General features: G+C 43.5%; 1 protein-coding gene across 2 annotated transcripts in view; it reads left to right on the top strand.

Annotated features, from left to right (window-relative positions):
• The window catches only part of slc9a1a (solute carrier family 9 member A1a), a 60,185-nt gene that overhangs the window by 42,958 nt on the left and 4,486 nt on the right, over window positions 1–12,741 (top strand). For both annotated transcript variants that reach the window (XM_059954656.1, XM_059954657.1), the window contains exons 8-11: window positions 1,277–1,441; window positions 1,699–1,813; window positions 5,470–5,571; window positions 6,279–6,351. In XM_059954656.1, coding sequence (XP_059810639.1) covers window positions 1,277–1,441; window positions 1,699–1,813; window positions 5,470–5,571; window positions 6,279–6,351 — 455 coding nt within the window. The remainder of the gene's footprint in view (window positions 1–1,276; window positions 1,442–1,698; window positions 1,814–5,469; window positions 5,572–6,278; window positions 6,352–12,741) is intronic.

A 12,741-nucleotide genomic window follows, 5' to 3' on the forward strand; every position in this document is an offset into this window, starting at 1 on the left:
ATAGTTAAATTAAAAATAGTAGTGCAAAAACAGAAATAATAAAAAAAAAGTGAGGTAGTGTTCATGGGTTCAATGTCCATTTAGAAATTGGATGGCATTGGGGAAGAAGCTGTTGCTGAATTGCTGAGTGTGTGTCTTCAGGTTCCTGTACCTCCTTCCTGATGGTATCAATGAGAGGAGGGCACGTCCTGGGTGATGGGGATCCCTGATGATGGACACCGCCTTTCAGAAGCAACCACTCCCCACTGAACATCGACAACTGCTCGGTAGAGATCGTAAAGAGCACCAAATTTCTTGGTGTTCACCTGACAAGAATCTCACCTGGTGCCTCAACACCAGCTCCATAGCAAAGAAAGCCCAGCAGTGTCTCTACTTTTTGCGAAGGCTGAGGAAAGTCCATTTCCCACCCCCCATCCTCATCACATTCTACAGGGGTTGTATTGAGAGCATCCTGAGCAGCTGCATCACTGCCTGGTTCGGAAATAGCACCATCTCGGATCGCAAGACCCTGCAGCAGATACTGAGGTCAGCTGAGAAGATCATCCATTCTCTTCCAGCCATCACAGACATTTACACTACACGCTACACAGGAAACAGCATTATGAAGGACCCCATGCACCCCTCATACAATCTCTTCTCCCTCCTGCCGTCTGGGAAAAGGCTCTGAAGCATTCGGGCTCTCACGACCAGACTATGTAACAGTTTCTTCCCCGAAGCTATCAGACTCCTCAATACCCGAAGCCTGGACTGATACCTTGCCCTACTGTCCTGTTTATTATTTATTGTAAATGCCTACACTTTTTTTGTGCACTTTATGCAGTCCTGTGTAGGTCTGTAGCCTAGTGTAGCTTTCTCTGTGTCATTTTTTGTACTGTGTCATGTAACACCATGGTCCTGAAAAACATCGTCTCATTTTTACTATGCACTGTACCAGCAGTTATGGGTCGAAATGACAATAAAAGTGACGACGTGACTTGACTTGACAGAGGCATCACTCCTTGAAGATGTCTTGGATACTATGGAGGCTAGTACCCATTATGGAGCTGACTAATTTTACAACTTTCTGTAGCTTCTTTTGATCCTGTGCAGTAGCCCCCCCCCCCCCCCCCCACCACCAATACCAGACAGTGATGCAGCCTGTTAAGTGATTGATTACATTATATCCTCACTGAAGCGTATTCTCCAGTCACTGAAAAATAAGATTTACTGAGGAAGACAATTCAATACGCGCACACCACAAGTGGTACTCATTTCAAACTGTATTTTTTTTTCCCAGGCTGAGCCGGTTTAATAAAAAATATATTAGGAAATGTTTAATTAGCGGCGAAAGATCCAAGGAACCACAGCTTATTGCGTTTTATCACAAAATGGAGATGAAAAATGCGATTGAGATGGTAACGACTGGTGGCCTGCCCAAGGTTCCAACGGCAGTATCCATTCAGTAAGTGACCACAACAGAGAAAACTGGAAGAAGGGTTGGGAGGGAAGACGTGGAGAGGGTGATGGGAGGGATTTTAATGAAAAGTCTTAATCATGAGGTAGAAAAAGTTATAGGTATAAAATAATTATATTCAAAGGATAAGCATGAAGGTGTGGATTCTTATTGAAATAGTGGGGTTTTTTTGTAACTGCTTTCTCATTTCTTCCCCTTAGCTTGATATTTAACTCTGTATTCTGTTTCAAACACTTTTCCGATAGGGAAATTACAAGAAGAGGTACAGTCACTGAACGACTGCTGCCCACACTTTCTAAAGAGAAAGAGGAGGAAGTCCGGAAAATACTTAGAGAGAATCTCCAAAGAACAAGACAGCGGGTATGGATATGTTCATGTTAAAGGTTATTCACTGACCACAGATACTCTCCAACTATACAGTTACCATGCAGAGTAAGTGTTAGTAGTGGAAAAGTAGAAAGCAGGAAAATGGAGCAGGAACAAGAGGACAGATAATGGAATTACGTATGGGATTAGTTCTGAGCGGGGGGGGGGGGGGCAACTTCAGATAGAAAAGCTGGCAGCTCTACTAGGCTGAGACCAATGACTCCTGGGAGGATAAACCAGTATTGTGGAGGAAAGTTTCAAATAACTTTTGACAGGTGAGCATCAACGCGCTATATTGTTGCAGTTGGCCATTGTGTCTGATGATGACAGGAAACCAGCGCAGGAGAGTCTATAAGGTGGAAGAGTCATTGCGCTTGGGCTGTTCCACTCTCTCGACCTTGGAAGTCGGAGTCCAGTGGTACAAACAAACATCACAAACTGGGGTCTTCCTTGGCTGTAGTGGATGACCTTGATGCCTCCTATGCCTCGTCATGCCCTTCGTTCTCCATGGAGCATTGCAGTATTGCCTTCCTAGCTGTTGGATTTCACTGTAGTTCTCATTCGCCTGGTCCACCGGAGCTGAGTTTGCACGTTAGGACAGGCATGTCCCCATCTCACCGGCGTATGAGGCCACTGGCTACCCCCTCCTGATTTAGCCTGCTTAAGCGGTGTACCGGGGTGTGGCTGCTGTCGTGTGCAGACAGCTACTTGAAGCCACAGTTGAGAGCTGAGTGTGTGGTGGGGACCAAAGGTGAGTGAGCTGCCCCTTCACTAGAAGTGCTACCCCTCCCTGGAGCCCTCCTATACATCCCAGCATGCTATATTAGAGAGGAGAAATAAGATAGAATACATAGACATGAATAGCACTGGAGCAAATACCAAATGGCCTAAGACTGGTATGGAGTATACCTGTAGAAAGTTTTTGGTGAGCAAGTTTGGTGAATTGCAGATAAGGGTCAATGAGCAATAGCACAAAGAACAAAAGGATTGGGATCCTAATATTGCTGAGGAAAAGGACTTGTTGCATGACAGGGAAAAATCTAGGTGAGCAGCTCAATATTATGATTATGTCACTGGAACTTAGAACTGCAGAGCCAGAGGAACTCACGCAGTGATGTGCAACTCCAGTCACTTGAATATTTTTCTGTTGATGACTTTACTTACTTACTGCCCATTACACCATTGGCATTTCAGGCAGCAATGAAGATTCTCCATCTCTGCTGGTGTTTCGGGCTTCCTTCATTACGCCAGTAGCTAACTCTCAGTTTTCACGACTGTCAGTCTTGCAAGTCTTGGGTGAAGACTCAGCAATACCGTCACACTCAGATGTAGAAGGATTCCTCATTGCTGTTTCTGTAACAGATTTTTTACCACTCAGTGTTGTTTAATGCTGAGCTGGCCCCCCCCAAACCTGGAGGACCAGTGGACCACTCTTAGTCTGGCCTCTACCCTTTGACCTGTTTGGCATGGACCTCCTGACTCCAGCCAACATAGTTCTCTGAGTCACTGAGGCATGCAAGCCTCCAAACCCTGCGACAAGATAGCGGTCCTCTTGGAGGTCCTTTGATGTCCAGTTGACTTCACATGTGCAAGAGCATTTGATGCCACAGTCAATCAACTGCTGCTTCGGTGTCAAGAGCAGTGACTCTCGCCCCAGCACTATCGTCCATGTTCCGTCCAAGAGCAGGAGATGCCAATATTTTGACTTTACTGGCTATGTATGCTAGTATAGATCTGGAGTATAGACCTTCAGTACTACAACTAGTATGTTCTCTAGTCACAGAACCTTTGCTCTTGGCCATGTCAAGGGTAAATCGAGATGGCCAGAGTCAGGCTTCTTTGATGGGTTGGATTCAAGATGGGAGTATCGCCAAGGAGTGTCATCAGCTGAGCACTTCAGTCTGAAAGCAGATTCACCAAACCTGTGTGCAAAAGTGAATATATACTTGAAGGAAAAAATGTTTGGAAGTCTTTTAAAGCTTGGGGGTATAGTAATAACTGCACTAAATGATCAAAACAAACTGGAAAGGACAACAAGATTTCTCCTGAGGTGCCACGGTAGCATAGTGGTTAGCGTACACTATTACAGCTCGGGGTGTCAGGAGTTCAGAGTGCAATCCCAGCATTCTCCTTATGTCTTCTCCATGGAGTGTGAGTGTGTGTGCGTGTGTGTGTTTTCCACCACTCCAGTTTCCTCCCACAGTCCAAAGACATACCAGGTAGGTTAATTGGTCATTGTAAATTGTCTCGTGATTAGGTTAGGGTTAAATCGGGCTTGTTAGTGGTTGCTAGGGGTGCGTGGCTCAAAGGGCCAGAAGGGCCTATTTTCCATGCAGTATCTCTAACTAAAATTAATCAAATAATTACATATATATAGTATACTATGATTCTGTGTTTATGTTGCAAAGTATGTGGCTTGCAAAATGTTTCTTTTAGACATTCCATAATGCTCCCAACAGAGTCACAGCTGATTAAAGAATACCATCTTCATCCCGTTACGAGATGCAGAAAAATTGTATCATTTGCAAAACAAAATTTCCTTGATTACAACTCAAAAGCATATCCCAAAGGCTAAAATAACAGTGACATTAGATTTGATAAAGTGGTGCCTGTGATCTTGTCTCGTTTTTACTGTGTACTGTACCAGCAGTTATGGTCAAAATGACAATAAAAAGGGACTTGACTATAAAATAATGAGCATATTAAACACCAAAATATTAGGAACTGTTTTAATTGTCTCTCTAAAATGAATTATTTAAAATTGCTCTTTAATAAACTAATGCAAATGATAAGAACTTACATGTTATTTTGTTAATTCATACTTGGTCTCTAAAGCCTTCAGGCACTTCAGGATTAATTGTAGCATTTGCTACATGAAGACCAACTTTCACTGCAGAGATTTAAAAATCACCACCTACTCTTGTTGATTAGGCACATACAGAACTAAAGAGACTGCATCTTTCTTTTTGCTGGCCTAAGTGCGTACTTGTCAGATTTATTTATTTGTTGAGATTTACAGAGCGGAATAGGCCCTTCAGCACTGCGAGCTGGGCCACCCAACAATCCACGGATTTAATCCTAGCCTAATTACGGGACAGTTTACAATGACCAATTAACCCACCAGTCAGTCCCACCTTTGGACTGTGGGAGGAAACCTGAGCACCCGGAGGAAACCCACACAAGTCACAGGGAAAACGTACAAACTCCTTACAAGCAGTGGCAGGAATTGAACCCAGGTTGCCTGTCCTGTAAAGCGTTGTGCTAACCACTGTGCTGCCTTGCCACTCTAGATGATTTCATCTCGATCTCCTTATAATTGCCATTTTTCTAATAAACCATCTTTTTGCTCAAATAACTCTCAGAAATCGTTCAGGATCACCAAAAAAAACAATTGAGTCCAGCTGTTCTATAACTATTCAGGCATAGATAATTCATGACAGTAATTTGTTAGGGTAAAGATGGGAGAAAGATTGCTCATGACAACAAATGCTGTCAGGATAACATTTCCCATTTGTTTCCAGAGTATTTGTTATTGATTGAGTTACGTGTTTTCCTGCACTATATTAGACAGTGGTGACTTTGAGGAACTCTGCAAATAATCCAATACTTTGCTATGTGTCTCAGAGTGTAATTTCAGCTTTATTTTTCAGCTTCGATCCTATAGCAGGCATACTCTGGTTGTTGACTCATACGAGGACCAATGGAGCCAAATCGTTCTGAAACGTCAAAGATTGCAGAACTCTGAAGCACGGGTAAGTGACTGATTCAGATTCATTGTTCAGATAAAATTTGCTTTAGTTTGTGAGAACTCTTAAAATATGTGCATATTCAGTATCATTCCCCACTGTTACTGTTAATCAAATCTTGGAGCAATATCACTGCACTCAAAATCTTTATCTCTTCACTTTAAAGTTTGGCAATTCCACAAAACTCAGTATTTCCCAGGGAGTTTTATTGAATAGGGTCTGTATTCGAAGCTTAGAATAGAGTGTGTCTAATCACTGAAAAGGAGATGATTTTAAAATTGTAGAGAGATGATTAATCAAATTTGAAATTAGATGTAGTTGTGAGTGCATTAGTGCTAAAAGTGTGATTTTAGAAGAGGAGCTTAATGTCTTCAGTCTCCCCAATTTGCCCTAATGAAAGTCGGACAAAGTAGCAATAAAAAGGAGTAACCAGATACACATATAACATGCAGAGCCCAATCCACAAACCACAAGGATTAAATCTTGCCCAAGACCCAAGACTCCAGCACCATCCTCCAGCAGCAGTGAGAGAGACCAGGCAGATGCACTCTCCTTCCATAAGCGGCAGCAAGCAAGCAACAGAGAGAGAGAGACTGGTTACATGCAGACAGATGGCACTGAATACCCACTTGCCTTACACTCTCGTCCTTGTTGATTTCAATCTTGCTCGACACTTAATTCTTACTTGAACTCCTTGGATGATCTTTTTACAGATACCTTCTCAGGTATTAACTCAGCCTCTCGACTGGGAATCCTCGAGGACTTCCAATCTAAAAGTGGAATCAGGTAATGCCATATGCACCGTCTCTTGTTTTACTCTCCTAAACAGGATTTGCAGAGGGATCTTAATCAGCTGAGTGAGTGGGTCAAGGAATGGCAAATGGAGTTTAGTCCTGATTAGTGTGAGGTGTTGCATTTTGGGAAGACAAATGAGATTAAGGCATTCACAGTGAACAGTAGGACCCTGGGAGTGTTTGAGAACAGAGAGACCCAGGAGTACACATGTCTGGTTTCCTGAAAGTGGTGCCACAGGTAGACAGAGTAATGAAGCACGCTGGCCTTCACCAGTTAAGGCATTAAGTATAGATGTAGGCGTAGTGGTTACTTGTAATCAAACCCAAACCACTGCAAGACCAAGTATGGGAGTTAACACTGTGATGTGCTTCAAATATAAAGGTATGTTCGATCCTTTATTGCAAAACTAGCAAAGAGGAGTGATCTATCAGCAGTAAAATACTAACAAAACTAAATTAGCGATATAGCAAAATAAGAGTGATTAGCATAACTAGGGGAAGGTTGTAAATAAGTGTAACTAAACAAAGATCGTTATACCGAAATAAGTGGTCAGCAAAAAAAATCACCCTCCTGGTTCACTCCCTCTCCACGAAGCTGAACTGAACTAATGAACACAAAGCAAGAATACATCACCGTACTCATTTGCCTCTACCACGCCCCAACCCTCGTGACAAAATACCCCTAATGAACGTGCAACACAAAACAATAGACAGATGGAAAATAGATCATGGCTCCTACTGGCAGAATGTTGTATTGCAGTTGTACAAGATGTTGGAATATTTTGTTCAGTTCTGGTCAGCTTGCTATGGTAAAATGGCATAGGCTAAAAAGAGTGCAGAGAAGATTTGTGAGGATGTTACCAGGGTTCAAGGGACTAAGTTGTTGAGAGAAATTGAGTTGGCTGGAACTTTATTCATTGGAGTGGGGGAGAAAGAGTCAGGAGCTATCTTAGCAAAGTGTATAAAAATCTGTGCAGTATGGATGGGGAGAATGTGCAGTCTTTTTCCCAGGGCTTCAGAATCATGAGCACAAGGCTTTTAAAGTGAGAGGGAAGAATTTTAATAGGTAACTGAGGGGGAGCTTTATAACAGAAGTTCAAAGTACATTTATTATCAAACTATGTACACATCATACGCCTTGAGATTCGTCTCCTTACAGGCAGCCACAAAACAAAGAAACCATAAAGAACCTATTTCTAAAACAAGACCATCAAACTCCAAACACGCAGAGAGAAAAAAAACAAATCCTGCAAACAATAAGCGCGAGCAAATAGGACTCAGCTGATCTCCACAAAGAGAGTCCACCCACAGACTCATAGTGCAACATAGAGCCAAGTAAACACCTTAAGTTGTCGGTATACAGATTGAGTTATCAGAGGGAGTGGCTGAGGGCAAGTGCATTAGTAACATTGATAAGGTAGTTGGAGAGTACAAGTAAGTTGGACTGGACAGATAAGGTAGATGGATGAGGAAGGATTGGATGGATGGGGGCAAAACTTGGCAAATGGCATTAGCTTAGATGGGAATTTTGTTGGTGCAGATTGGTTGGGCAGAAGAGCTTATTTCCTTGCTGTCCTTGACAGTTTTAATGTGAAATTAAGATTGTTAGTTCAATACACAGGTTGCTTGCAGGAATTACAGGAACAGAAAATATACACATTCTGCTTTTCTTTCCTTGGGATCCCTAGCCCTTCTCTTCCTAAGCCTTTCCATATGACCAAAAAATATATAGGAACAGACGAAGGGTCTCGGCCCGAAACGTCGACAGCGCTTCCTCCCTATAGATGCTGCCTGGCTTGCTGTGTTCCACCAGCATTTTGTGTGTGTTGTTGTTTGAATTTCCAGCATCTGCAGATTTCCTCGTGTAGGAACAGAATTAGTCCATTTAGCCCATCGAGTCTACTCTGCTATTTCATCACGGCTGATCCAATTTTCCTCTCAGCCCCAGTCTCCTGCCTTTTCCCCACGTCCCTTCATGCCCTGACCGATCAAGAATCTATCAACCTTTGTCTTAAATATACATAAAGACTTGGCCTCCACAAAACTGCCTGGGGAAAAGAATTTCACAGATTTACCACTCTCTGGCTAAAGAAATTCCTCCTCATCTCTGTTCTAAAAGGACACCCCTCTATTCTGAGGCCACGTGCCCTCGTCTTTGACTCTCCCACCATAGGAAATATCCTCGCCACATCCACTCTATCAAGGCCTTTCAGTATTCAATAGGTTTCATTGAGGTCACCACTCAAACTTCTGAATTCTAGCAAATACAGGCCTAGAGTTATCAAATGCTATTCGTATGACAAGCTATTCAATCCTGGAGTCATTTTCATCAACCAACCATAAAAGGCTCCCTTGATTCCCACTCTTTGCCTCCTGCCAATCAGCCACTGTTTTATCCGTGCTCGAATCTTTCCTGTAATACCATGGGCTTGTAGCATGTAAAGAAGCCTCGTGTGGCACCTTGTCAAAGGCCTTCTGAAAATCCAAGTACACAACATTAACCGATTCTCCTTTGTCTATCCTGCTTGTTATTTCTTTAAAGAATTTTGATGGATTTGTCAGGCAAGATTTTCCCTTGAGGAAACCATGCTGACTACAGCCTATTTTGTCATGTGCCTACAAGTACTCTGAGACCTAATCCTCAATAATTGACTCCAGTGTCTTCTCAACCACAGAGGTTAGGCTAACTGGCCTATAGTTACCTTTCTCGCCTCTCTCCCTTCTTGCAATTTTCCAGTCTTATGGAACCATTCTAGAATCTAGTGATTCTTGAAAGATCATTAATGCTGCCTCCATGATCTCTTCGGCCACCTCTTTCAGAACTCTGTGGTATACACCATCTGGTCCAGGTGACTTATCTACCTCCAGATCTTTCAGTTTCCCAAGAACCAACACTTCATTACCCCCTCAACATCTGAAACATCCACCATACTGCTAGTGTCTTCCACAGTGAATACTGAAGCCAAATACTTCTTCAGTTCATCTGCAATTTCATTGTCCCCATTACTGCCTCTCCAGCATAATTTTATAGTGGCCCGATATTCTCTCTTGCCTTTCTTACACTTTATGTATCTAAGAAGCTTTTGGTATCCTCTTTAATATTACTGGCTAGCTTACTTTTGTATTCCACCTTTACCCTCTTAATGACTTTTGGTTGCTTCTGGTGGCTTTTAAAAGCTTTCCAATCCTCTAACTTCCCACTAATTTTTGTTCTAGTATATGCCTTCTCTTTGGCTTTTATGTTGGCTTTACTTTACAAAGTAAAGCTTCACTTCAGACTTCTGGTGACAGCAACTTTCTTCTTCTGCTTAATGCCTCCCCTGGTGTCCCTCCTTCTTTGCTTGCTCCCATGGTCCACTCTCCTGTCCTGTCAGATTCCTTCCTCTCCTGCCCTTTACCTTCCCTACTCACCTGCTTCACCTATCACCTTCCAGCTAGTCCTCCTTCCTCTAACACCGCCCCCCCACCATTTTATTCTGGCGTCTTCCCCCTTCCCTTCCAGTCTTAAAGGAAAGCATTGGCCTGAAAAGTCAACAGTTTATTCATTTCCATAGATGCTGCCTGACCTGCTGAGTACTTCCAGCATTTTGGTGCTCTGGATTTCCAGCAGCTGCAGGATCTCTTGTGTTTCTTCTCAGCCAGAAGCTCTGAGGAGAAGAATTGGAACACAGAAACCTGTGTTTCTGTTGACTCCTTGGTCCTGCCCTACTTTTCAGTATGATCATGGCTGATTCTCGATTATACAGTATTGTAGCGGCAAAACTAATCCAAAAGCGACTGCCACTTGCCTGCAACTGTACAGACTGTAACACATGAGTGACCCACCCACAGCTCCAATGATTGCTCCAAAAGTCAAACCCTTTGTTAGCAATTAGCAAACATACAATTAATCATCGTTGAGTGTTATCTCAGTGATCAACAAAAGATATGACCTCCGCTGGTCCCAAGCTAAGAACTGTAACAAAGTAAGCGACAAGCTAAACTTGCTCCCCTTGCTTTTACTGCGCCCCCACTCATGTGACTAGTCACCGTAATAAACATAGTAAGCATGCAATGCGGAATACAAAACATAAAGAGCAGATACATAGCTCTTACAAACATCCTATTCTTGCTTTCTTCCCATATCCTTTGATTTATTTAACATGAAGAAATAAAAATAACTCCTATTGTGAACCACTCTGGATGTCCCTGTTTACCCTTCATGTACTACATGACCCTTTGCTTGGGTGTCTTTACTCGTGAAAAGGAACAACATCTAATGCAGGGGTTCCCAACGTATTTTATGCTGTGGAACCCTTCCTGAGGGGTCCATAGACCTCAGGTTGGCAACCCTTGCTCTAATACTTGAATTTGTGCAATGCTTTTTAATATCCCTGAGCTTAAAGCAGGTTGAAGCCACTTTAAATGCTCCTGAAAGGTAGTCACTATTGTAAGCAAAAATTTCAACCGATACAGACAAAATGCTGGAGGAACTCAGCAGGCCAGGCAGCATCGGTGGGAAGGAGTGAACAGCTGATGTTTCAGGCCGAGACCTTTCATCAAGACTGGAAAAATAGAAGCTGGGGGGAGGGGAGGTCGAAGTACAGTGGTGATCGGTGAAACCAGGAGTGGGTGAAGTAAAGAGCTGGGAAGTTGATTAGTGAAAGAAATAAAGGGCTGGAGAAGGGAGAACCTGAGAGGAGAGGACAGAAGGCCATGGAAGAAAGAAAAGGGGGAAGAGCACTAGCGTGAGGTGGTCGGCAAGTAAGGAGATAAGGTGAGAGGGGGGATATAGGAGTGGTGAAGGGTGGGCGGGCTATTACCTGAAGTTTGAGAGATTAATGCTTATGCCATTGGGTTGGAGGCTATCCAGATGGAATAAAAAGTGTTGCTCCAACCTGAGCGTGGCCTCGTCGCGGCAGTAGAGGAGGCCATGGACTGCCGTGTCGGAATAGGAATGGGAAGTAGAATTGAAATGAGTGGCTGTAAACATGTCAGCCAGTTTGCCCATAACATCTCAAAAAAGTGAGGGAGGGGACGCGATGAAATGATTGAGTGATGTTGTTTGTGGAGTGAGTATCAGCCTGAACGGCAATGATACACAGCCTGCTTTTATGTCACAGGTTCCATGAAATCTTTTGCACTCAAGCTACCTGAATAGTAAATATCTATTTTTTCAGTAAATTTGTTTGTCTCTGAGCCAGGAGGGGCCCCCAAACTTTTTTATGCCTTGGAGCCCTGGTCTAAGCCATGCAGCTGGCCAAAGTGAAATAATTTGCAAACCTAAGAGTAAACTGGGTATAAATTTTACAAAGAGAGGGGTTCCGGTGACGTCATTGTCGAGAATGGCAGCTTAAGTCACAGGCTCATCCGGAAAAACGCGTATTAAGCCCCATTATTCCATCAAATATAATATTTTTCAAAAAATATTTGAACTGAAAAGAGGGGCAAGAATGGGGAAAAGGAACGGAAATAAAAAAAGCGACACCATGGAGCCTGTGTCCGAGAGGAGTGCAGCGAGCGGCTCTCCAACCTGACCGCGTGCGAGCGAGGCAGCTACTGGGCCTCATTCAGGCGAAGTGGCGAATATTTTCGAAATCCTGAAAGAAATAATGGAGGTCCAGAAAGAAATAAAGCAGCAGCTCTGGGATATTAAGGCAGAGCTCACCAGCGTCAATCAAAAAATAGCGATGGCAGAGACTCGAATCGAGAAGGTGGAAGATCGCGTTCAAAACGTAGAACGGATACTGAGTAAGACAATAAAAATATTACATCACCAAGAAGGTAAACTGCTTGACCTGGAGGGAAGATCATGGCGGAAAAATATCAGAATCTACAACGTTCCCGAAGGAGCGGAGGGCTCGTCTATGACGGAGTTTGTCGAAAATCTACTGCGGGACGCGCTGGATCTTCCCTCGGTTACGGAGCTGGAAATGGAGAGGACTGGTTCCGCTGGTTTCGCGCTGGTTCCGAAACCTACCCAGGACAGAAAGCCATGCTCTATAATAATTAAATTCCTTCGGTACAGCACCAAGACGCAGATTCTACAAAGGGCCCTGGGGTAAGAAGAGAGTGTTTTTCGATTTTCTGCGGTCCTGCAGAAATGCAAAGAATACTCTGAAGTAAAGTGAGTACTAAAGCAAAATAAGATCGGATTTCAAACTCCGTACCCTGCTAAACTTCGAGTGTTTTATGACAACGGGAGGGGGTTGTACCAGATGGTGGAAGGGGCGACTACAGACATGAAGGCCAGAGGTTTGCCTGTCAGTGTCACCAAAATTAGGGAAAGCCTGACTGAGGAACTGTCCCGCTCCGCTTGGGAAATAGTGCGAGAATCGAGAAGGCAGGAGACCGGAGGAGGCTGAGAGAAATATATCAGGAAGAGACTGGGAGTTTCCCAGAG

The sequence above is a fragment of the Hypanus sabinus genome, chromosome 30 (genome assembly GCF_030144855.1).
Source record: "Hypanus sabinus isolate sHypSab1 chromosome 30, sHypSab1.hap1, whole genome shotgun sequence".
Taxonomy (NCBI): domain Eukaryota; kingdom Metazoa; phylum Chordata; class Chondrichthyes; order Myliobatiformes; family Dasyatidae; genus Hypanus; species Hypanus sabinus.